A 27857-nucleotide genomic window follows, 5' to 3' on the forward strand; every position below is an offset into this window, starting at 1 on the left:
ACCTCACATAGCTGTTGATTTTTTTAGCCTGTTTATTGAGTTCAATTTCTCGTTGTGGACATTTTAAGCATATTCCTCATACATCTCATGTGTTTAATGTGATCTACATTAACTGTTAGTTGATCGATGACGTCCACCCATTAAATACTTGGAAATATCTTGTTCACATGAATTAAAGGTTCAATTGCATTTAAAAACTTTCCAACAAACCTATATAGTTCTAATCAACTTTTTGTCGATGGAAAATAAGTGTCGTTAGTGAATAACACGCAATGTAACATGATTGGTTACACATGTTTAAACCAAGCGTAGGTAGGTTTAGCAGTCATAGCAGTCGATCAATACTATATTAGTCGAAATGTTTGGTGAATACAACTTCTCAATGTTAAGGTCCTGGATAGAAGGAATATCAAAAACAAGAGAGAATTTTAAAAAGCTTGGCACTCAAGACAGTGAACACTTTGCAAACGAATCAAAGTCTATCAAGCAATCAGAAAAATCATAGACAAATGTAGATCAAGATGAGGCAAAACTTAAATAAAGGGGTAGATTGTGGAAGGTTAAAGATCAACAGCGACTAGTTCATATTGAAGACGAAATTCAAAAACTTCAATTCCGCCTGCAGTTTTCGTTGAGGATGTTGTTCAGAGGATCATTGGAAGCTCCATAACCAAACTGCTCAGCTGAGAGAATGAAACTTCACCGAAGACAGCGGTGAACGATTAAGAGTTGACCAACAAAGTGACACTAAATTAAAATCATCTGAATTTGGGCTTGAATCTACCTGATACTTTGTTTTATTTGGATCTCATATGTACTATCTTGTCCTAGTAAATGATGAAAATTTGCATCTGTTTAACAGGGTTGACGGTATTCACTCACGACACATCGTGGTTAGGTGAACCGCCTGGCGATTCACTGAGAGCCTTTTTCTGACGTCATAGCCTAACGAAAGTGAAAAAATAAATGTTATATACATCTTCCAATCTACTTACTGTTAAGCTTCATGAACCAATACATCGCTACTATTTTTTGTACCCTTCATAATATTGTAGGTATGTTTTGAACGTTCAGTAACTTAAAACCGACTACTTAAGTAAATTTGAATGAACTAGCGATAGCATCAAAGAGTGGAGAGATAAGTTCGTCGAGGCGAATAAACTGTGGTGAACTTGTAGTATAAACGTGTTTGTTTCTATTTCAGGCTACTTATGCTTGCATCTTTACAAAACGTTCTCTAAAATGTTGAGAAACATATAGAGTATTCATACACAAAGTCAGATATTAGGAATATATGACAGTTTTATCACTTACTGGCATCCGCAACAGTTACGACATTAGTTACATCTGATTTTGAAGTGTATTGTTAATAAAATTCAGACAAACGGCTAGAATTACCAAAACTAATTAATTCTTTGGCTTAAATTTCAGATTGAATTTCCCTCACATAGATATAATATATGGATTTTCAATACTTTTATAAAGAGAACCCTGATAACTGCTTGTACATTATGTAGATCGAAGCATGTGGAATATTTTCAGTGGGCAAAAGTATTGTTGTGTGAAGTTTAGAACTTAATAGCAACTTTACTAAAACCTAGCTTCGCCGTCTATACAATAATAAATCAAGTTAATGTTGTACATCGCTACAAAAGTATATCCATGCGTCGGCCATACTTCTCTGATTAATATGTCTTCTATCTCTATCATTTCGCACCACTAATTGGCTAGTTGATATCTTCCTGGGGGTTGACGTCATAAAAAAATTGAAGAATTGGAGTTAGTGTGTCAACTAAGAATTCTCGAAGTAGAAGAATAAAAGGGAAGCAGAACTAGATGGGTGCAACTTATCGTAATACACTTGGAATTTACAATAAACGCTCAAACAGCATTGACCGGTTATCGGAAAGTACAAACACCATAACGCTCATAGTATGGATGGGAACCAAGATTCCTGTAATCGATTTTTTTCTACTCCTTAGGCCCATTATATAAATGGGTATGTCATATGCCACTTATGTTGACAGACAAAAGTAGTATGAAACCCATTCACAAGCTGAATGCCTGGCACCAGAAGGTTAAAAGGTTGGATTAAAGAGAACAGGAATATAAACAGACAGTAATTGCAAAAAGACGGCCTGTAAATGACAACTGCAGGAAGATATGCTAACAATGTATCTAACGTATGGTATTTGTTATATACTAGGAAAAAGTAAGTACTGATAACTTACGGGACCTCTTATTACACTATTATTCTATTTATATTCCTATGGTATAACTATTCGGTAACTGGATTATCTATGTCTATATTCATCTTATTATTAGCTTCATTTTGACCTATTGATTATTATTATATGATTTATTGTTCCTAAATTATACTCGGTTTATTGAGTACTGTCTCCCACGCTTCCAGCCACGTTTGGCTTGATTTTGTACAAATATTATTTTCTATTTTATGGTATGATGTGGCCTGTCTGTCTGATATATAAACAAAGTATGCTTGAAATAAACGATTCGTATTGCCGAGGCTGTTATTTGTGTTCTGGACTTAACGGCTGGGCTAGGCAGATAGGAAGGACCGAATAGCACCCAAGACTGCTCGTACATATTTCTATATCATTGGACATATATATACATATATTATAAGGGCCCCAGAAATTGATACGTTATAACAAATTGGCGACGGGGATTTCGGTAAAAAAAAATATACAAGAATTGGGACGTGATTCTGGAAAAAAATACAGCAGTCGGTGACGTCATTTTGGAATTAAATAATCCATAATATTTGCCGGTGTTTTTTGGATTTATTATTATTATTCTCATTTTAAAAAAATAAAAAAATGTTAATTTCTCCAGAACAGCTACAGTTAATATTGCAGCAGCAGCAGCAACAGATGTTAGCTTGTCAACAACAACTCCTGGAAGCACTTTTGGGGAAAATGTCTATTCAGCAAGATATTCCAGAACATAAAAGCATAGAGTCATATCTTAATCCAATTCCAGAATTTATTTTCGATGCAGACAGCGGTCACACTTTTGAAGCATGGTTTGGCAGAATTGAAGATATTTTTCGAGTAGAATTTGCTGCTATGGAGGACACAAAGAAAGTCCGGTTGCTCTTACAGAAACTTGGTCCTAACGAGCATCAGAAGTATAAAAACCATATCCTGCCCAAACATCCACGAGAGATTAGTTTCGATGAAACTGTTAACATTTTAAATAAAATGTTTTCTGAACAGATGTCTCTATTTCGTATCCGGTATAATTGTCTACAACTGACTAGAGAAGCTGATGAGGATTATACTACGTATGCCGGAAGAGTAAATTTACAAGCGGAACGATTTAAATTAAATGTGTCAACCAGTGATCAATTTAAATGCTTATTATTTATCTCTGGTCTGAATTCTCCCAGCGATGCTGATGTTCGCATGAAGTTATTATCTCGTATGGAACATGACGAAGAAATGACGCTACAAACTGTTACTGGTGAGTGTCAACGATTAATAAACTTGAAACAGGATTCGGCTATGTTAGAAACCAAAAGTGCTGCACCATCTAATCATTCTGTCTATGCTGTTAAGACGAGTCAACGACAAAAAAGTGCCGAAAGTTATAAATATCACACAAAAATTCCTAAACCTTCAACGAAATGTTGGTACTGCGGCGCGTGGCACTTCTCAAGATTTTGCAGATTTAGAAATCATAGATGCACGGTGTGCAATAAACTTGGTCATAAAGAATCAGTTTGCCGGACTAGAGAAAATTTGAGATCAAAGCCGACGAAGCGTCCTCACCAGTTTCAAAACAAATATATTAACAGTATATATTCTACACGAGCTCTAAGTATGGCAGATAAAAGAAGGTATGTGGAATTAGTGGTTAATGGTGTTCATGTCCGATTACAATTGGATACAGCGTCAGATATCACATTGATCTCTAAACGAACATGGAATTTAATTGGTTGTCCACAAGTATTACCTACTGAGCATACTGCACGAAATGCATCCGGAGATATATTAAAGCTTGTTGGAATTATAAAATGCTCTGTTGAATTTCGAGATAACTACTTCACAGGGAATTGCTATTTAACGAACAGGCATGACTTAGACCTTATTGGAATAGATTGGATAGATAAACTAAACCTATGGGATCTTCCATTGAGTGAAATATGCATGACGAAGTGCACAAATAATCCTAGAGATCTACCCATGGTTCATGTAACTAAGAAAGCCGAAGGGGAAGGAGAAATAGAAGATAGAATTCAACGATTTCCACTAAGCTACCGCGCGACCCCCAACCCAGCAACAAATCAAGAAAGCCCGGCAGAAGTAATTTTTGGGAGAAAGATTAGAATACCTATGGAACAAATGAAGCCAAAACCTGAAATCAGTCTCTGCAAGAATAAACGAATGGGACTGCAATTCAAAAAAAGGCATGGTGCCTTACCCAGAAGGTTTAATGTGGGACAAGCAGTAATGGCAAGAGATTTCCAGGGAGTAAAGCCAACCTGGAAATTTGGCATCATAGTCCGAAGAAAAGGGAAAGTTATTTATGAAGTGAAAGTTGGACAAAAGATATGGGTACGACATGCAAACCAGATACAGCCGACCAGACAGGAGTGGGAGATAGGAAGTGATAGAAAGCATGATGTACCATTATATATATTAACCGAGTCGGATAAAGGAATTAAAAAGGACCTGAATAAAAAGAAGATGTGTACAACACTCCCAAGGCGGTCGCAGCGCATCAGACGGAAACCTAATCGTATAAAAATAAATCCCAAGGATCGCTATTATCCATGATGCTTCAAAAAAAAGGGGAGGTGTTATATACTAGGAAAAAGTAAGTACTGATAACTTACGGGACCTCTTATTACACTATTATTCTATTTATATTCCTATGGTATAACTATTCGGTAACTGGATTATCTATGTCTATATTCATCTTATTATTAGCTTCATTTTGACCTATTGATTATTATTATATGATTTATTGTTCCTAAATTATACTCGGTTTATTGAGTACTGTCTCCCACGCTTCCAGCCACGTTTGGCTTGATTTTGTACAAATATTATTTTCTATTTTATGGTATGATGTGGCCTGTCTGTCTGATATATAAACAAAGTATGCTTGAAATAAACGATTCGTATTGCCGAGGCTGATATTGGTGTTTTGGACTCAAGTGGACGGGTTGGACGGATAAGGACCAATAAGGACGCTAGGTTACTCATACTAATCGAACGTCATTGTCACAGTGTGAAGGTCGTAGAAGTCGTATTCTATTGGTGGATAATTTACGCGAATTACGTCCTTGTTAAATTCGTAAGGTCATAACGAATCAGCGACGACCTTGGTCAAGTCATAACAATTGGCTATAGCCTAGGTCAAATCATAACAGTATTCATGTTTCACAGAGGCACTCTAATTTTGAATTGAATAACTAATTGATTATCCACACTTAGTTTTCTTTCACTACTTCCCCAGATGCGCAATGGTTATAATCATGTACGACTTAGAATTTACTTGGTATTATTAGAATTAAAACCGTTAATTGGGATGGGCTCACCCGGGTCCCTGTAACGCATTCGGTTCTTGAAGCACTTTTAAATTTTCTAGACCCAGGTTAGATGGAACATAGTCAACTATGAGGCATGAACAATATTGAACTGCAGATTTAACAATTCTAATCGGCAAACTACCACACTCAAGAATGGGAAGTTTATTAACAGTGATGCTCGAAATAGAAACGTTGACAGGTTTACTCATGTGGTTGGGAGTTAATGACTGAAAATGAAACGAAATATTCGATACTACCGAAGTCAAAAATGAAGTTGCAAAAGCACCAGTAAGCAAACCTAATCGTTCTTGAATATAAAGTGAACCACTCGAATTTGTAAATCGGCATAGTTTGTGATTATTAGGATGATTCTAAATAACAGGATCAAGACTTAGCATATCCAGGAGCGAAAAGAATAGTGGTTATACAAACCGATGAGATATGTTCAATTACACCACGCTTGAAGCATACAGCTTGTCGAAAATGAAATGAATTATATGAAGGTAGTTTACCACATGAAAAGCATTCACCGAACTTCTGCTCAACTCTGTTAACTGATTGGCAATTCGTCAATTAATTATTTCTCAGGTTTTCACGAGGACGAGGTTATTTTTGAATAAACGCCTACACGTTTGACCTCGAATGCCATTCGGAAAAGGACAACAAAGTAATGTAGTGAAATTCCTGATATCTTGGGAGTCAGTTTTAAGCATGGCAACATAATTATTATAATCAGTTTTGTAATCTTCGAAGGAATATATAGGCATTTCTATATGCTCTCTTTGCAAGTTCGTATGGTAATTCCAGAAATTAATCCATCACGCAGCTGGACTTGCATCATCATCAAAGATACAATTGGCACTTCTTTCATAAGATTCGAAGTTTGTACACAACAAGAATTAGTTGTAATTATTTGACAGTTTCATTGGGAAGTAAAATAGGCTTATTTTGCTGACTAAGACTTCTCAAAATAGTGCACACACAAGGAAGATGAAAGGAGACGAGCTCAACTGAACGTATTATGCGTGGAATTTTTAGTGAGTGCAAGAATACATACAAGCAGTCTTCAGTTGGTAGAAATATCACGTACGGGCATTTGGAGACTGCATTGTTTGCGATGAAATAAACTCATCATATTGTAACGACCTGCATTTATGACGAGAACGTGATTGGTGTAATAGAACAATCATTAATATAAACAGTTGTACTAGTGATTGTTTTGATGTACTCGCTAGTTTAACTGTACCAAAGACACTTCCTTCCGCTGCCTGTGACCTTGCACGAACTTGCCTACGCAAACCAGTTCTGCCCGTAAGCCTTGACACATCTCGATATTCTTTCGGAACCGCGAGATCGCCAACAAATATATCTTGTTACAATCATTAACAGCCTTCTGATTTTTGGCCTACCGAAGGAACCAAGTCGATACCTGGCACGTAGTGGTGACCATAGTCAATCACGACTTGACGCCATCTACAATATCATACCCTTTCGACTGGCTTGGCGTCATTGATTACTACGAAATATTCTATGCTGTTTGTGCTCTGGCTTTGGGGCGTTTCGTTTAAAGTTGATCTTTGAAACCTTAAAACTAATTAGTTATTTATATACACGTAAAATCTCGAGTAATGTGCAGTCAGAGATTCACTAAGAACAAAAACAAAAACCACCAGAATTTGTCGATTATCATAAGCTTATAACGGTAAATATATCACCAAAATCAACAACAACAAATTCAGGAGAAGACGACCAATGTAGCATATAAACAAAGGGAAAAGCGAGATTCTCTGATACAATACAACATGCACCAATCAAATTACACTTGACGGATAAGCTTTGGAGGGTGTGGAAACCTTTACATATCTGGACAGCATCATTGATGAACAAGGTCAATTTGATGCAGATGTGAAGGCGCTGATCGGCAAAGCAAGAGCAGCATATCTACAACTGAAGAACATCTGGAACTCAAAACAATTGTCAACCGACACCAAGGTTAGAATTTTCAATACGAATGTCGAGACAGTTCTACTGTATGGGGCGGAAATGTGGAGAACTACGAAAACCATTATCCAGAAGATGCAAGTGTTTATTAACAGTTGTTTAAGAAAAATACTTTGGATCCGTTGGACAGGAACTGTCATCAACATTCTACTGTGGGAGACAACAAACCAGATTCCAGCAGAGAAATAAATCGGAAAGAATTGCTGGAAGTGGATTTGGCACACATTGAGGAAAGCACCCAACTGCGTCACAAGACAAGCCTTCATATGGAATCCTCATGACCAAAGGGTAATAGGAAGAACAAAGAACATATCTCGCCGAGAAATAGAGACAGGCGTGAGAACTGTGAGCAAGAATCGGATAGAACTAGAAAGGAATGTTCAGGACAGAGTTGGTTGGAGAATGTTGGTCGGCGGCCTATTCTCCATTGGAAGTAACAGGCATAAGTAAATTAAGTAAGTAAAATTAAATCTTCATCCTCTTATCTATCACTTCTTTCGTTTCACTTATTATCTTGGTATCCTTTCTTTATTTTAATTCTCTTAGTCGTTTTAGTTATAATAATTTTTCCCCATCGTCCAGCCACTATCCTTCCAATTTTATTTCTGTAGTCAAATAAATCACCATTTATTTAAACGCTGATAACGGTTTCATTAGCTCATCGTTGTAATATCAACTTACTTTATACATAAAAAAAGAATCTTTTTTCAAATATTTATCATGGCCACCAGGATAACTGTTACAAATAAACAGGAATCACTTTACAGATATTCTGTTCCTTATGGATTTAAGTGAAACGAACAAAATTTAAACTAGCTGGAAACTAGGATATTAGACATTCCATTTCTTTACTGTTGCAGAAATCAGCCAGTCGGTAAGCTACAAATTAGGACCAGGCGCATACATCGGTCCAAGTTGCCATACCACACTCATTAGCACAACAAGATCAACACCGGATTCATAGAAAGAGTTAATTTAGTGGTGGTAATATATAAAAGAAAGGTTCTATATAAGGATATAATACAGGAAGAAAGATATGAAGCAATTTTAATATCAAGGTTTAAGGGAAGACAGGGAGTGTATACACCTACGCCATTGTGATCGATTCTGAGTCATGCCCCCCAGAGTCTCCAACCATTGGTTACGATAGTCAGGCGGACCCCAACCAAGTAATCTGCACTTACCAACATGGCTCAGACTAGAAGTTAGTGACTTCATGCTCCGATGCCACGTTTTGGTTTGGCCGCCCCTAACTCTCTTCCAATCATCTCCAATACTAGTCAGCATAACGCGTCGTGGTAATCGATGTTCAGGTATACGTAACACACGGCCCTACCATCTCAGTCGATGAAGATTCACAACCTTATTAACTGATTTACCATCATTCCCTAATACCATGCGTCTTACCTCACTATTACTTACCCGGTGAGCCCAGCAGATGCGATCAATATTTCTAAGACATCTGTGGCCAACACATTGAATATAAAAACAAGGTCATAGTTAAATAACCAGAGACTAGTCAATAGATCTAGAAAGCAAATGGTTGTTTAAATACATCAGATTTTCTAAAATGGTAGGAATCATCACATTAATCCTTTTACATAAAATGCGAGTTACTAGGTTGTAATTTTAAAGGATTACAAGCACAGATAGCACAGACAACCGTAGTTTAAGGGTAAACGATTGCACAAATGATCCTTCTATCCTTTAAATGAAATAAGTAGTGTTTTCTTTTTAAATATATAGTGTTCATCTAAAACTGAAATAAACAACAACAACAGCATCAAATGTATTGAGGAAGTAATATTCTTACTGTCTTTCTCAATGTAATATCATAACCCAAATGGTTTTTCGATAATATAGCATAGACCATTAGGAATTTTTTTTCTTTTTAATTATCTGTTACTTGGTGGATTGAAAACATACCATATTAAACAACTAAATACTACCTGTTATGGTAAAGAAAGGTATAGTAACAATATTTAAATTTAGTATTGTTTTATGATAAATACATTTTATTACAATTTCCGGCTAAATAGACTTCTCTTACTTACTTACTTACTCACTCACTTACTTACTCACTTACTTACTCACTTACTTGCTTACTTACTTACTCACTTACTTACTACTTACTTACGCCTGTTACTCCCAATGGGGCATAGGCCGCTAATAAACTTCTCTGATCTAGATAAAATATTTTTTTCATTATGATAATAGTTCACAACTTTTCAGTTTATAAAGGTTTACACTGATAGTAATCATAAAGATGGGAACCGTATGCTACTGGACACAATTGGTTACTTTGAACATCATCATTAAAACATAAATTATATTCTTAGGTATCAGTACTAAGGTCAGACTTCAAAATTTCAAACAAACTTAGTATTCTCTTGGTGTTGTTGACTTGTATCTTCTCATTGTTATTAGGACTGCAATTGGTATATGTGCATCCTATGAGAACTGCCTCAATATTGTCATAAGCTTTATAAGCAAAGATGGATAGTGGCTAGCAGTTGAAATCAGAACGCGCGTTTCTTCTTATTTGGGACTCGTCAGCTGGGATGTACCTGCATCTCAGAGTTGATGTTCACTCTGGGACTTGAACCCAGTACCATTTGCCTCAAACGGCGTTAACCACTTGACTACTGAGTCCTGATAGCCACCTGTCACTGCTGATCACCATCCATCTTTGCTTATAAATTGAGTATTCTGTTGAAAGTTAGTCATATATTATGGACAGGTCTGTTCCTCTAGGTAATTAAAATTGTGTTATATTAATTTGGTTATTTGTTTAATTGCTTTGAAGAAGTGAACCGTACTAAGTCACGAAATGTCAGAAATTCTCATTTCACTAATATATGGTGATTTTATTATACGTCATATTTCTAGGTAACCGTAGTGACCAACTTTTCTCGACGAAAACACGGTTGAAATAATAGAAATAATTATTATTATAACCATTTGTATCAGTGATTGTTTTACTGTACTTCTTGTTGTTTAACTGTATCAAAGTCACTTCTCGTTCCGCTATCCATCTTGTTGGGTCGAACTTTCTTACGCTCTGCTCTTATTGCCTGCAATCTTTGATACGTCTCGGTATTAATTCGACATCACGAGATTGCCAATAAATATACTCTATCTGGACCAGTTATAGTCTTCTGGTTTGCGAGATATCAAAGGGAACAAGTCGTTTTTAGGCGCGTAATCTTATTGTAGTGGTGATCATAGTCAAACGGGATTCGACGCCATCTACATAACTACGTATATAAGTTGTTGAAACTAAGTATATTTGGAAAATCATTTGGATCACAGACCGACATAGACTGAATAGTTATTAGAAATTACAGAACACTGATCAGGTTGATTTTCTTAGTTTAGAACACTTTCTCTCAAGATTCCTACATGGAATCAATGCAAAATCATCCATAAAACCGCATTACTTCAATTATGCTTGTCCCCATAAACTTCCCTATTAGTGCATTTCTTAACACAATGAGCAAGAAAGAGATATATACTTGCTTGTTGCTTTATCTTGAAGTGTGTTTTGAATAAAATTAAAATTAAAACTTTTGCCACTAGCCACAAATAGAGACCTAAGATTACAACTTCAACAATACTAACACTTTAAACAATAACATAACCATACAAATTTGCTTCAAGGAGACATAATGAACAATATATACGTAGTACTATTACATTTACAATCAACTGAATGGCTAGATTTTCAAATAACTAATGAAGGGCTATAGAACTACAATACACGTCGGACAGGAGATAAATTACATGATATGCGAAATGATAATAAAGTTTAGCTAAGTGGTCATTTTATTGCAGAAATTAAAAACAAGCAATTACTATCGGTTAAGTGCTCTGGTGCGAGACTGGTAGGTTCTGGGTTCGAACCCTGTGAGGCGGAATCGTGAATGCACACTGCCATTGAGGAGTTCCACAATAGGACGAAATGGCCGTCCAGTGCTTCCAGGTTTTCCATGGTGGTCTAGCTTCAATCGACTCATGATCTCAACTATATAAAATTACTTAACTCTTTAATACTCTGAAGGGAACTCACCCTGAATTCCAATAGATGTCAGGTAGAATATATCTTTTTACCGATTATTACAGTTATTATATAATCAGTATAAGTCATTACTTATTTATTACGTAATTTATGCAGAAAAAAAATCACTTTTTCTCGATTACAGAATGATATAAAAGTTTTAAGTCACATTAATGAGATATTAGTTGTAACTAAATGGTTTATTAGTGATTTTATAGTTGAAATCATTGGTCAGTCGAATCTAGACCACCATGGAAAACCTGGAAGCATTGAACGGCCGTTTCGTTTTATTGTGGGACTCTTCAGCAGTGCGCATTCACGATTCCGCTTCACAAGATTCGAACCCAGGACCTACCATTTGACTTCATATGTGTAAACATTTTGGCGAACAAACTTACGATAAAAGTTGTAGTATATGTAAAATAATATAGTGTTTCATAACTGAAAATTCCATTCATCATAAAACCTGAGGAAGGTGATTTAAAACATGGTTCTAGCGATGGACATGGCAAAATCTATTATAAATAAAGATAAAATAAAATGAGATAATAAAGATACAAAGAAGATTGAAAGTATTGCTAAATGTAACCTCAAATCTAAAAAACCCTTATTGTTTCTTTGAAATATAAAACGACAATAAACTTACTTTATACTTTATATCTCAAGTTCACTTGTTATTGTTCACCTGAATCTCCCGATTGTTGTTTAGGACTGTAATTGAATAGTCTCTTGTTGGCATGTGTGCATCCTGTGAGGATTGCCTCGATATTGTCTCAAGTCAAAAGCTTTTTAAGTAAAGATGTATAATGACTAGCAGCGAAATCCAGGATTCAAGGCGTTTGAAGCGAACGGTACTGGTTTCGAGTCCCGGAAAGAATATCAACTCTGGGACGCAAGTACATCCAGCTGACGAGTCCCAAATAGGACGAAATGTGCGTCCTGGATTCCACTGCTAGCAAATATCGATCTTTCTTTATATCTCAAGGTTTTAGTTTGTGTATACACATAAATATACACAGTTCTAGAAGCAATTCGGAAACATAATTTATATGTTGGTCATTGTTATTTACAAGTCAGTGAATTTTTTGAAAGTTCCACAAAAGTGAATATATTTATCTCACCAGTTCGAAATTATTCCGTAACATACATCTACGATCTCATGCAAGATAGGACTAAGGACTTTCAGTCTAATCGGGCAATGACTGATTTTTGGAGCTTCAAATCACTTGAGATACTCCATGATCTTCAATAATAAGTTACCGTTTAAGCTTCCAACTTGTTACACTCCATAGGTCAAAGTTTACTCTCTCGAGCTTGGAGGAATTCATTTCCATGCAGATTACCAGTGAGGTAAAAATTTTACATTTTAGCACAAAAAACTGAATTTGTTGGAAAAGAATTGAAAACCAGGAAGTTTTAAGCATGTTTTCGGGTCAAGTATGATACTCCCCAGAAGTTTACATCCTCGACTGCACTCAGAAACGAATCCGGATTCTTTAAGTTTCATGAGGAGCGCCTAACCTTTTGACCAGTGAGACGGTATTCAAAAACTTCGGAGCCTAGTTTTAATGAATACCCATTAGTACAACACTACCTTCCATTGCCACTGGTGGGTGAATGCTTCATATTCAACATAATTGAAACTCACTGGTCATAGTTTTTCACTAGAGTTCGTGAATACAGTAATAGTCTGATGAATTATCAAACTTTTAATTACTAACAAATACGAAAAATTTCAACAGAAATGACCGTGAATGCTCCTGGATAAATACATTGAGTTTTTTCTCAATAATTGTTGTTAAGTTCATCTCTCCTCTTTGTCTTTATAAAATAATAGAAAACAGAGTCAAGAGGTTTTAGCATATTTACTATTGAATATATATGTCACCAAACTGCACTACAAGGGAAGCGCTAACTTGGGATCCTGAAGCTAAACAGGAAAAAGAAAGGCCGAAGAACACACTAGGTTGGGAATTGAAAGCAGACATCAAAAGGATGAATAAAAACTGGAAACTACTGGAAAGAAGTGCTCGGGACAGAGTTCTATGGAGAATGCTTGTAGGCGGCCTATGCCCCTTTGTGAGGGGTTACAGGAGTAGGTAAACAGGTAATATGTATTTGTAAATACTTGTGGTCCAACTAATGGGTAACTTACTTCTTCTGAAGCTCCTGGACAAGGAAGCGGCATTGTTCTTTTTAAGGTATCAATTCCATTTAAGTTAGCTAACGAATCTGAAGAATGGTAAATCACATTATCAACCATGGTAGTGTTCAAACATTTTCTCCTCCTCCAACGATAACGTGACAGACCGCAATCTTCCGGATAGCATGGTGAAGGCTGTGTCCAAGATGACCAAACTCCAACTGAATACTCACAGTTCAATCCTTAAAATTGTAACATGTTGGGTGAACTTTTAATCAAATCTCATGCTGAGTCATATAAAGACAAAATTCACTATATTACTTATTTTTATCAATAATCAAGCACAAATAGGAAACCGTTTCGCCGTTTAGTTTACTGTTGTTTAAATAACAAATAGCTCAGTCAACAGTGTGAAGTCTAATTCGTCAGAAATATCTCTGGACAGATTTAGTTAAAACATAGAACTATCCAGAATATTTTCATAGTTAAAATCATGAATCAAATGAAGCTAGACCACCACGAAAAACCTGAAAGTACTGAACGGCCGTTTCGTCCTATTATGGGACTCCTCAGCAGTGCGTATCCACGATCCCGCCTCACGAGATTCGAACCCAGAACCTACCGGTCTCGCACCAGAGCACTTAACCCCTTCTGATTATTCAGAATACCTAGTTTTGATTAGAATGTTCAGTTGAACCAACAAATTATGAACAACATATATAGGCGAACAATATGGGAATTTTTCAAATCATGGACAAACATTTTTCTATAAAAAAAACTTCTGACATCAAAGTTAGTTCTTCAAAGGCAAAAGGTTTAAAAAGAAGTGGATTTAAAACTGCGATTCGTAACGGCTTGATTTTTGATATCATTTTATTCAACCGGTTAGATTTGTAGATGGCGTCAAGTCGCGTTTGACTATGATCTCCACTAGAGTGAGATTACGCGCCCAAGAACGACTTGGTCCCTTTGATAACTCGTAAACCAGAAGACTGTAACTGGTCCAGATAGAGTATATTTATTGGCAATCTCGTGATGTCGAATTAATACCGAGACGTATCAAAGATTACAGGCAATAAGAGCAGAGCGTAAGAAAGTTCGACCCAACAAGATGGATAGCGGAACGAGAAGTGACTTTGATACAGTTAAACAACAAGAAGTACAGTAAAACAAACACTGATACAATTGGTTATATTAATAATTGTTTCTATTATACCAGTCGCGTTCTTGTCGAAAAAAGCAGGTCACTACAGATTTTTGGTTGTTACTCAAGAAACCCACACACTGTGATGACCCGAGTCTTTTTATCTCTGAAAATTTACAAACTGATAAAAAAACTTGATGACAATAATTCGAAATTATTCTTCTGATCGGTTTACAGTTTCGCTAATCTTTGTGAAAATTTTCAAACTACAGTGAGAAAGGTGTTCAAATCTCTGTGGTTTTTGACATTTCCCCAAACTCAGCTAGCATATGCTTGATTGGTAACTAAATAAGTTAAGAGCTTCAGAGCATCAAAAGCACTGAGTTTGCAGAACACTTGGAGACTAGACAAGAAGACAGTTCAGATGGCAGAAAACATAGAGAGATAAAAATGGAGGATTGAAGGCTATGTATTTATATGATGTGAATACTTTGTAACTTCTCACAGTAAATGTACATTCCTCATGCCTATTCTTTTGTTTCACAGTAGTATTGCTTTTGAATTATTCAACAAAAAGATTATTCAAGAATTAGAGGTAGCAGGGATAAAACCATTAGTTTAATTCTTTTAGAGCGAGGAGGAAGGATTTTCCGATTCTACTGTTGCAACAGAGATTTGAACATCTGAACGTGCATTGTTCAGATACTCACTTTAGGATCTCATGTTGTTCTGATACCAAACAACTTATGTAAAATGAATATGCATTAGTAACAATTTCTGTTTTCACTGTTGAAATCATGAGTCAATTGAAGCTAGACCATCATCGAAAACCTGGAAGCACTGAACGGTCGTTTCGTCCTATTATGGAACTCCTCAGTGGCAGTGCGTACCCATGATCCCGCACTCGCGAGATTCGAACCCAGGACCTACCAGTCTCGAGCCAGAGCCCTTAACCAATAGTTTTGTTTAGCTCTTAGTGTTAGTCAAATTATTTATCAACAATTATAACACTGACTAATGTGGTTAATAGTGTGAAAAAAGGAACCGAGAGTACAGTACTTTAATGACTAATTCCACTCTGAATCTAGGATTATCCACTATTAAATATTTTCTACATTAAAACTTCTAAAATGACGAACATTAAATGTACACAAAACACACCTTTAAACTAACTAACCAGTATACAATAATGAACCGTCTGGAGCAGTTGGACAAACACAAGTAGCATGTGTGAAATCTTCTGAAACAACACATTGGCCACCATTAAGGCAAGTTAAACCCCAATGTATAATAGTACTAGGATGGATATTTTGATTTTCATTTGAGTCTATCAACAAATCAGTTATGTGTATTGTATGACAAGGATTAATTCTTCCAAAACAATTAGGTTCAGTAGTATACAGCAAAGGTTGATAACTTTTTAAACATATACATTGATAATAATCTGTACCTAAAATAGGTTGACACATATTTCCTAAATGAATTTGACAGTTAACATTTCCGTTGGGTTGAGACTAAAATAGCATAAGAAATCGAAAAAAAACGTATGTCGTATTTAATAGTTAACCAGATTATTTACTTAAACGCAAAAACATTGGTGTAAGGAGGCGCCAAATACATATGCGCCACATAAATCATTCGATTTATGTGCGGGCTGGGACACTGCTTGGAAGCCCAAACCGGAACAGGTGTTTTTCTTGGGAGGCCACACTCTCTGCTTTTGTCCTAAAGGTCTAGTCCACAAGGCAGTGGAGTAACGTAAGGAGATTCAGTCCTATGGTAGCCAGTGACCAACAATAGATTCATAATCTATTTTTCCACTCAGGATCCTGGAGCCCATTGAAGCCCACCATTGGTTTGGAATCAGGATTTTACAACTTCTTCCATATCCACTAACCCGGTTAAAGCGCCAAATATTCTCTTTTCGTCCTCTCAATTTCGTAAACAACAGTAATGCTGTGAAAAGACAGTGAGTAGGACTTCTCTGGTAGTCGTTGCGTACACATGACCATGTGAGAGCATTCAAAGAGAGAGAGCTGACTCTCCCCACTCTCAGCCGTACCAGAGCATTTGATTATTAAACAAATTCACTGAATCTTTAATTTAAAAACATCTTAAATTTATTGAAATAAAATTTAGGAAACTATTCACTACTTTAATAATGCTGTTCATTTGATAATAAAATAAACAGTATGACCATAACAAGCAGTAAATATATCCTATTACATTACGAGTAAAAAAAGGTTCAAAATATATTCTATTGATTCGTAGGTGTTAAATGAAGGATTCAGAATTGTTGTAAGGGTAGCAACTAATGGATATTTTGGTAACTACAATTTATTGCAGATCATCACGTTATTTGATTGTGTTTGAAATATAGTTACTAAAATAGGATTGTTATGATATTTTTCTGCTTATGAAAAAGGGAACCATATATTCATGAATTTTCATCATATTTTCATAGGTTTCAATGCCTAACGAAATCGTCTTCTGAGGATCACTGGTTGACATCCTACTGATACGCTTCTCAGATAGAGAGGTAGTAGATGTCACTGCAGGTATTATTCAGAATGTGGTATCAAATGTGCTAATCTGTAAATTCAGAAGGGGTTTTGTGAAGAATTTAGTATTTTCATAGTTCAAATCATGAGTCAATTGAAGCTAGATGCGAACTGCTAAGGAGTCCCATAATAAGACGAAACGGTCGTCCAGTGCTTCCAAGCTTTCCATGATGGTCTAGCTTCAATTGACACATGATTTCAACTATGAAAATCTGTAAATTCACGTAGATATGAGTGCAGTAAATAATTTAAAGAGAAGCCTCTTTAAAGAAGTCCACTTTCAAAGATTAAGAACAACATTTGCTATAATGATTTTGACTTGTCAACTGGATCTCAATCTGATATTTCATAGATTAAAAGTGGTTACTTTAAAAGATCATTATTTGTTGTCTATTAGAGTTAAGAATATTCAGTAAAAGATTTAAAGAAAGGTAATCATTGAAATGTCGGTTCATTTGCTTGTGGTAATATATACTAGTTTCACTTCATTTATTTATCATTTAAATACTGTTAAGCTTAAAAGAAAGAAGGAACTACTATTAAGTTACGTGCATAATGTCAGATTAAACATGTCTTTTATTTTATGGAATACTATGTTCTCTTGATTCCATGTTATGATCGTTTATGGTGATTAAGTGACAGATAAAGGTACTGGGTTCGAGTCCTACAGTAGACGACAGATAAATATGAATAAAGGTAATTTCATATTTCAAGTTTCCTTGATCGTTTTAATTTTTTTTAAATTTATTTGAACACATAAATATTAGTACAAAGGGGAACCAGTTATATATGCGACACACAAATCTCATTTGATCTGTGTGAAGTCTGTGATACTGCTCAGGTACCCAAACTGAAGCAGGTGGTTTTCTTAGGGGGCTATACCCGAAGACATTGACCTAAAGATCTGATCCACAAGATAGTGGAGCATCGTGAGGAGATGCAGTCTCATGGTAGCCGGTAATCAACGATTGATTCATACGCCATTTGTTCCCTGAGGATCCAAGAGTTCATGTGCACCATCGGTTTGGAATGAGGGTTTTCCAACTCCCCTAGGTGGACTTTCCGTGTCCATCAACCCAGTTAAAGAGCCGAATATTCTCTTTTTGTCCTTTCAATTTTGTAAACAACAGTAATGCACCGAGAAGAAAATGAGTTGGACTTCTCTGGAAGTGTTTGTATACGCGTGGCTATGTGAGAGCATTTCGAGAGGGAGAGGTGACTCTCCCACTCTCGGCCATACCAGGGCATTTTGGGGGCGTTTTAATAGATGAATTTTATGGAAGTATGAAATGAACTGTCAGATATTAAATCAATCCCTCTGATAGCTCATCAATCTCACTCAACAGACAGTCTTCATAGTAGACGAGTTAGTAAACAACATCGTTGATGTAAGTCAGTAATCGAAAGAGAAATACAACAATTTCTCTCTTCATTGATATAAATTACCAATATAATACTGTTTGGATAAACAATAGTCATAAGAAAAGACAAACAACTACACTATTCAACATACTTTATCTACTCGTTCATAACATGCATCACGTAATAATGAACAATCAATTCCCATATATTCCGATTTACATATACATTCATAATCAGTAGTATTATAAGCAATACATTGAAGAGTATTTTCAGGTATACACACTTGAAATCTTTTTCTATCACATGGATTTATTGGTAGACAAATTCTTAAATTTTTATCCCAAATCATTTCTTCTTTACAATGACATTTATATTCATTCTTTAAAAGTCATAAATGAAATGATAATATAAGAAAGCACTGCTAGTTGGTAACTATCTTTATTACTGGTTTCTATGAAATCATAATCAGTTTGACAGAACTGAAACAGATTGATATTCATTGTAAGTAAAGATGGATAGTGGCTAGCAGTGGAATCCAGGATAAGGCGCTTTTCGTCCTACTTGGGACTCGTCAGATGGATGTATCTGCATATCAGAGTTGTTGATGTTCACTCTGGGACTCGAACCCAGTGACTTTTGCTTCAAACGCCATGGCGTTATCCATTTAGATACTGAGTCCTGATAGCCACTTGATTGTGCCATGGGGTGAAGTTTAAATTCACTTAGTATTGTTTGTTTGAATCATCCCATTGATGTTTAGGATCGCAACTGGTCAGTCTTTAATTGGCATATGTTCATACTGTGCGTATTGCCTCTATATAGCCTTATTTCACAAGCATTATAGGCAAAGATGGATATTTAGATTGATATTCAGTTAAATATCATTCAATAATTCTATTTGACTTATGGAGAATATTTCAGATTACTATTTAAACATACTTCTGCTCTATACAACAGATTGAGTAATAAGGTGAAATCCTGATTATCTGATTAAAGTACATTATATCACTGCTACGGTGCTAAAATAAGATCAGATTTACATTTACAGGTAAGTTTACATCGACTGACTTTTATCTTGCCTTATAAATTATTCTTACCAGCTTCATTTATATATTTACATACAAATAATGGTTAAGGGGGTTTTCTGTGGAGATTTTAAGTAATTTTTATATATACTTGGAATCATGAGTCAGTTGAAACTAGATCACCGTAGAAAACCTGGAAGCATTGGACGGCATTAACCAGTGGAGTTCAACTAGGTCTGTTGGGTGATATCAACTAACTGAAGACATTGGTGAAATGGTTGATCAACTTTTTGGATTGGTTGAAGTTAGACATTAACACCGTTGGATGCCGGCCAGCTCAGTGGTCTATCGGTTAAGTACTCTGGCGCGAGACTGGTAAGTCCTGGGTTCAAATCTCGCGAGGCGGAATCGTGGATGTGCACGGCTGAGGAGTTCCAAAATAGGATGAAACGACCTTCCAGTGCTTCCAAGTTTTCTACGGTGGTCTAGCTTCAATTGACTCATGAGTTCAAGTATATATAAAAATAATAATTAAGTTTTACTGATAAAAATCATTAGCCTTTCATGATTTTAATAGTTGAATTCATGAGTCGATTTAAGCTAGACCATCATTGGAAACCTGAAAGTACTGGACGGCCATTTCATCTTAGTATGGGACTCCTCAGAAGTGTGCATCCACGATCTGAGTTACTATTAAATTTGAATAAAGTGAAACTGGCTAACATTGCCTAATAATTAGTTAGGATGGATAACTCAGTCCTTTAAGAGTCCAATTGCAGAACTGGATGATGGCAATTTTAATCATTGAAGAGTTGCCTAAAACCTTGTAAAAGAGAATATTAAAAGTTTTGCTTATTTAAGAGACTTTGGTTTTTCTTCCAACAACATATCACTGATTTTATAGCTGAAAGCGTGAGTCAATTGAAGCCAGACCACCATGGAAAATCTGGAAGCACTGGACAGCCGTTTCGTCCTATTATGGGACTCCTCCTCAGCAGTGCGCATTCACGATCCCGCACTCGCGAGTTTCGAACCCAGGACTTACCAGTCTCGCTCCAGAGAACTTAACCGATAGACCACTGAGCTGGCCGGCATCCAACGGTGTTAATGTCTAATTTCAACGAATCCACGATTTTGAGCAACCGTTCACCAATTGTCTTAGATGAGTTGATATCTCACAACAGACGTGGTTTGAACTCCACTGATCACTGTTTCTCACTAGAACTCCTGGATTTACCTCTCGAAGTCAGTCACTAGTGAGCATATGACTATTATTATTATCAGAAGGGGTTTTGTGGAGATTTAGTATTTTCATATTTGATCGTCAATGTTTATAATCACTCCTACATTTGCTGAAAATCCATTATTGTCTAGTAAAATAGAAAGCTGTAATTGTTCCTTTTATTGTATTTTTTGACAGTAGACACAAATAATTCATCAATACCTCAAAAGCTCCCGTAACTTGGCAAATATGATTCTTCACACCTTGAGTACTTTTACATGGATTTCCAAAACATGGATTTGGACAACCTGTTTCTATATCTTCGAGAAAATCTTTTTGTTGTGCGGCATTAAAGCTATGAAAATTTGCCCATACCTGCAAAAAGAATCATAGTAATAATCATAGTGCGAACACAAGTGATGTGGACTAGATTTATACTATCTAATTATATAGTCATTTGAAACTATTCATGTTTCTAGCTTGGCCGGATACTATCAGCAACAGCGTTTTATGAGAGAGGACAAACCAGCTTCCAGCTGAGGAGGAAATTAGGAAAAGATGTTGGAAGTGGATAGGACATACATTAAGGAAATCTCCAATGTGCATTACAAGGCAGTCCCTAACTTGGAATCCGGAAGGGAAGCGTGAAAGAGGAAGGCCAAGGAACACATTACGTTGGGAAATAGAAGCAGATATGAAAAGGATGAATAACAACTGGAAGGAACTGGAAAGGAAGGCTCAGGACAGAGTTGGATGGAGAATGCTGATGGGCGGCCTATGCTCCTCGACGAGGGGTAACAGGCGTAAGTAAGTAAGTAAGTACGTTTCTACCTATTTGGCGGTAAGTTTAGAAACTTCTTGTTCTTAGGAGGTCTAATATTCATCAGTGGTCAGTGAAATGAGCTTAGAAATATGGAAAAGAAATGGCTAATGTACTTTATATACTTAATTATTTCATCCCGTCAATCATTATCATGTATTGTCTTGCATTTTGCTGATTTCAACACCCTTATCCTCCTAATGAGTGGTATTTTAGCTCGTTAGTTAGCTGAAACTGCAAATTTATTTTTTAAACTATAGTTGCTCACAGATAATGATTTATTTATGAGATGAATGGATATATTAGTTACCTTGTAATCATTGTCATAATATATGTATATATTATTGAGATAAGATGGTGGTTGGAAGTGGTCAACAGGAAACCCTGGACCCGGGTTTCGTGCTACTTGGCACTCGTCAGCAAGGTGTACCTGTAATCTTGAGGGAACCGGTGCTCCCTGATGGATTCGACCCTGTGTCACTCAGATTCACAGTCAAAGACGTTACCACTGAGGTATTCGGGTCGCGACCGACCTCCTGTAGGACTGAGATGTAATCACAATTGATTGATCACTGGGTGGTGATCAATGTCATGCGTATCAAGTCCTTCTTAGTGCTGACCAAATGCTATCGATTAAGTTGCATTATATTATTGTTTTTATTTTTGTGGTTAGCTAGGACTTTAATCAGTAAGAGAGTTTGTTCTTAACTATCGTTTATTTAGTTCAGACTATTCATCAATAGTTCATGAGACATTATAGTATTCCTGCAGAAAAAGCCATATCATAATGAATATATTTACAGCCACAACATTTATCGAGTTCCACAATGAGACGAAACGGCAGTCCAGTGCTTCCAGATTTTCCATGGTGGTCTAGCTTCAACCAACTCATGATCTTACCTATATAAAACTATTAAAAATCTCCACAAACCCCCTTGTGATATTTATCGAGTTCAGTTCAATACTGTTTTTACATCTGAAACTAAAATATCAAGACAACAATATGTAATTTTGTGTTATACTGAAAATGAGGTAAAGATTTGACATATGAATGATCAATATGTGCAGTCATCGATAATTTCTAGCTGTCACTAGATTACGAAGAAATAGTTCTTCTGTTGGAAGACCGTAAAATTATGAGAAGACCGAAACCTACTTCATCGTTTATGAACCTAAGACATTTATTCTACTTTAAATTGAGGTTATCCAAAATTAGTTGATTTGTGTCTTTAGATAACTATTCTGCTCTACAAAAAGCTTTCATCAAGTCATTCGGTTCTCCGATTCTTGGTCAACGGTTCTTACCATGCAACAAATCACAAGAGTAAAACCGTGGCAGTTAGGGTTAGGGTTAGTGTTATTTCTTTCCTTGAGCTGCTGTTTTGTTACCGAACTACAAAATGATACATCTATATCGAAATGACATATTAAGGACATTGACTAGCTTACTTTTTTGGTATGAACTAACTAGACAGTTAGCAGTGAACATTGCAACATGCCTTATGTTCAATTATTTCTTAGGTTAAATAATTAATTTCTATTATTGGCTTCATGATTGTTTCGCTGATACATATTTTCTCAGTCCTTAGTTGAGTGGATTTTGAAGATTATCGTCTTGGATCGCTGATTGATTGAAGTTAGATATATAGACCATTGAATGCCATCTCAACTCTGCCTGTAGCTATTCTAGAGTTACTGCCAGTCTCAAGCCCGGATAAAGGAGGAGGGTTGGGCATGGGGTTAGCGACCCCATCCCGTAGAAAAACTAACTCGCTAAAAAAACGCCAGCCAGAAAAAAATAAGAATCCCATCTCAGTGGTCTAGAGATTAAAAGCTCATCCAGAAGTTCGTTTTATTTATTTCTATTCATAGAATCCTAGATAGCAAGCCATATTTAGGCAGTAAACTGGGTTATATTTTCAAATAGCCAGCGATTATACAGATAGTAACCAATATTTTCTAGCTTATAAAACGTTTGTCTGTTGCAAATTCAAAAATCTAATTCATTAAAGTCTAAGTGAAAACAATGTCTAAATAGAACTCACTTTTGTACACCATAAATAAGCAAATACTGAACTAATGTCAACTTGTGGATCGCTTAGCATAGACTCAATAACTTTTGTTCTTGTTGGTAATTTGAAACAACTAGGATGATTAGGTTGTTCACAACATTTCCATTTATTCAAATTATCATCAATACATGAATCTGAATAGATTTGATTTCGAAAATTATTAAATGATTCTTTGAATCGATAACTCTCATTGAACACAATTGAATCATATTTCAACCAGAATGAATATCCTTTAGAAAGAGGATATTAAATTATTAAGGGTATTTTCAATTTGTTGAGGCCATGGTAACTCTTTCATAAAAATTTCAGATTTAGAAAGGATGAAAGAATGTTTGAATCATGGTAATAAACAAGTATTTGTTATGTTCACTTAGTATTACTTATTTGAATCTTTCCATTGATGTTTAGGATTGCAACTGGTCAGTGCACTGTATGCACATATGCCAATTAGAGAATGACCAGTTGCAATCCTAACACATCAATGGGAAGATCCAAACAAGTAACACTAAGTGAACTTAAACTTCACCTCATTGCACAAGACAGTGGCTATCAGGACTTAGTAGCCAAGTGGATAATGCGATGGCGTTTCAAGCGAATGGTACTGGGTTCGAGTCCCAGAGTGAACATCAACTCTGAGATGCATGTTAATCCAGCTGACGCGTCCCAAATAGGACGAAAAGCGCCTTGTCCCGCATTCCACTGCTAGCCACTATCCATCTTTGCTTACAAGTATTTGTTATACTTTACAATAGACAGTATCTGTAAATTAATTAAACTGATTGTAGTTTATTTAAGTTCTGAAGTATATTAAGTGATTTGAACTATTTTTTCTCGTTAGCGTGTTCTTAACGAGATAGTTTTCTACGGGATGGGGTCGCTAACCCCATGCCCAACCCACCTCCTTTATCCGAGCTTGGGACCGGCAGTAGCCCACGGAGGGGATACAGGCGGAGTTCTGAAGTATATGTATATATATATAAACATCATTAATTATATTGATCTGAACGATTGTATGACCGAATTTGTTAGAGTTGAGAACTTATTCAAGGTTTTAAGATTTTCCATGTATTATCGAAATAGAATGATTTGAAATTGATATATTAATGAGTGCTAGATGTTCAATATAAATTTTATTTTATAGAAGAAGATGAGTTTTTTCTCAGGTTTCTAATGCATTTTAACAAGAAATACCTGTAAACTAAAGCCATTAAGAAAATCATGCCGAAACATATGAGAAATATTTAGTTATCAGTATTCTTACCGTTCAACTAATTATTGAATATAATTAAACGGTAAAACAAATAAATAGAAATTGATAATCAAAGATGGATAGTGGCTAGCATGGGAATCCAGGTCAAGCGTTTCTTCCTAGTTGGGACTCGTCAGCTAGATTTGCCTGCATCTCAGAGTTGTTGATGTTCACTCTGGGATTCGAACCCAGTACCGTTCGCATCAAACGCCATCACGTTATCCACTTGGCTACTGAGTCCTGATAGCCATCTGCCACTGCTAGCCACCATCGATCTTTGTTTATAAAGCTTGTGACTTCAGACAATATCGAGGCAGTCCGCATAGGATGCACATATGCCAACAAGAGACTGATCTGTTGCAGTCCTAATAACAATAGGAAGATACAAGTAAACAACACCAAGGAAATTGATAACCTTTTTTAAAAATTTCACTATTTCAATACGAATCTGCCAGCAGTTTTACCGATGCTAGATTTATTAAGCAAGTCTTACTAAACATTTATACATCTTTTTATAACGTTTTCTCCTTCTGATCATTGACACAAAAACAATGAAAATATACTCAGCCTCTAGTTGCTAAGACGGATACTAGGTGAGTTGTTTACAAAATCTCTTGATTGTCTGAGAATAAAACAAAATGGCCAGCAAAAGAGTTTATCTATAAACAACATTAAATTATTAATTAGACTGTCATAAAATTGTGACTTAACACTGTTTAGACTGAAAATGCTAGGTGGTTAGTCATGAGGATACTTTGGGTATACATCCTACAGATTAATTTAGTTAATGAATAAAAGATCAGTCTTACCTACACGGGTGTAAACCCACTTTGTCTGAGATACTCCTACCTGCATCCTACACGGCAGACAACTAGACAGCCGAATTTGTAATAATCTCTGTGATAGAAAAGGGTTAGAATAGAGCATAGGACTGACAAAATAAAGGTGGTTCCAGCCTATAAAGTCAACAACTGTCTCTCTACATTCCCTGAAAAAGTAAAAACCGCGGTTTACCCTCTTCCTGATTTGCGCCGGAAAAACCCAAGTGCTGTAGGCCAAGACTTTTAATACTGATTTAGTCGTTTTTATTTTCCTCTGGTTAATATCTAGTCCTTCTTCAGCATTTTAGCCTTTTTGTACCATCTTTCTTCTAGACTACTCTCCTCATGCTTAGTTTACCATTTCAACCAAAATATTTTCATATTGGTTTCTTCATTACACGTATGCATTCGAATCCCTATGGTGTATTACAATTCATTTGATTTATTTGAATTTGCGTGACTAGACAATAGGGAGTGGAATATGATAAATTCTCGTTACAAAAGTTAGTTAACCATCACAACGCAATAGTTGAAATACCAGTCTTATAATTCAATAAAAAGTCTTGTCACCTATTCACTTTATGCGTGTATAAATTCTACTTTAGTCAGTTAAAAAAAGTGGACAAAACTTTTCTCCGACATTTGTTTCACAGCTAAATTAAGCTCACATGAACATGCTATGATGTGTGAGATTCAATTAATCGTGTCGATAGGCAAAAGCTAATAACTAGATTGAGTAAACCCTCAGTTTTAGAATAATATTAAAAAGTACGATAATCTGGTTTACAACTACACCTTAACCCTTCGATATTATATTCATTGAAATATTAAGTCTGGACTTTAAAACACATGCAGTTATTCATTTTTCCTACTGCCTAATAAATAACAGCAATACTTGACTTATGGATAGAGTGGTTCTTTACTTTTTCTTTATTCAATAGTATTCAAAGACAAAGATTATGAGTATGAGATTTGTTAGACAATGAGACACTTTAACAACGAAATCAGACATAATAAGGAGATAACAGACAGAAATTTGATAACCTCCTGTCTACAATAATGAAAAGGATTCCAAGTACGGTAAATAGGTTTTCTATGTTGAAGTATGCAAGCCAAATTGTTTTTTTACTTTTTCGAAACTACACCATCAGCAGACATTTCAAATAGGCAATGAAGTCTTTACAATTAAAGTTTTCAGTTTTAATAATACACAATGGTCAATTTTACGTTTATCATAAACTGATATGACTGATTTTATGTTTACTTTCAAAATGTATGCAGCAATTTAGGAGGCATTATCCACTTAAATTTCAGTATTTTCAAAAGCATCTGAACTGATAGCCAAACCAATATCAAAAATTCGTGATTTCGTCTTGTCTTATTTCAATTTTCCCTCAAACCTAAACTTTTTCGTGGTATGAAGATTTTAAGCTTTTGCTACTGCTTAGCTTTAGGGATACAGTTTTTTCAGTAGACATGTAAATACCACTTAAGAAAAATAAGCTTAGAAAAGGGATCTATCTTTTATGAATTTTTTACCAAGCTGTTGGACTATGTATATACCGTGAAGATAGGCATAACAAAATAAATGCAAATAATACCAAAAACTATTCGCAAAATAGGTTTGTTATGTTTATCTCTATATACATATGAAGTTCCAAGCATTAATTCCGTGAGGATATGCGAAAACTTAATAAACACGATGATATGATAGAAAGGTTATAATACTTAATTAGAAAGTGTGAGTAATAATGGTAAAAGATTGTGTGCGCTCAGAAATTATTAAGTTAACAGTAGATTATAGAAGAAACGTCCTACGTAGT

General features: G+C 35.7%; 1 protein-coding gene and 1 non-coding gene across 2 annotated transcripts in view; one reads left to right on the forward strand and one right to left on the reverse strand.

The window, feature by feature from the left end:
* The window catches only part of Smp_170980 (hypothetical protein), a gene marked incomplete at both ends in the record, with an annotated part of 39407 nt that extends 13339 nt beyond the window's left edge, over nt 1-26068 (reverse strand). Inside the window, 7 exons of the mRNA XM_018795327.1 lie at nt 12010-12130; nt 13771-14000; nt 16080-16416; nt 18977-19204; nt 21295-21447; nt 23938-24194; nt 26023-26068. Of these exons, the coding sequence (XP_018649651.1) occupies nt 12010-12130; nt 13771-14000; nt 16080-16416; nt 18977-19204; nt 21295-21447; nt 23938-24194; nt 26023-26068 (1372 nt within the window). The remainder of the gene's footprint in view (nt 1-12009; nt 12131-13770; nt 14001-16079; nt 16417-18976; nt 19205-21294; nt 21448-23937; nt 24195-26022) is intronic.
* On the forward strand, nt 24519-24590 carry Smp_tRNA_01474_Pseudo_TTC.1.1. The gene has a single exon. It is a non-coding gene (tRNA).
* Nucleotides 26069-27857: the final 1789 nt, after the last annotated feature.

This window comes from Schistosoma mansoni, chromosome 2 (genome assembly GCF_000237925.1).
Source record: "Schistosoma mansoni strain Puerto Rico chromosome 2, complete genome".
Taxonomy (NCBI): domain Eukaryota; kingdom Metazoa; phylum Platyhelminthes; class Trematoda; order Strigeidida; family Schistosomatidae; genus Schistosoma; species Schistosoma mansoni.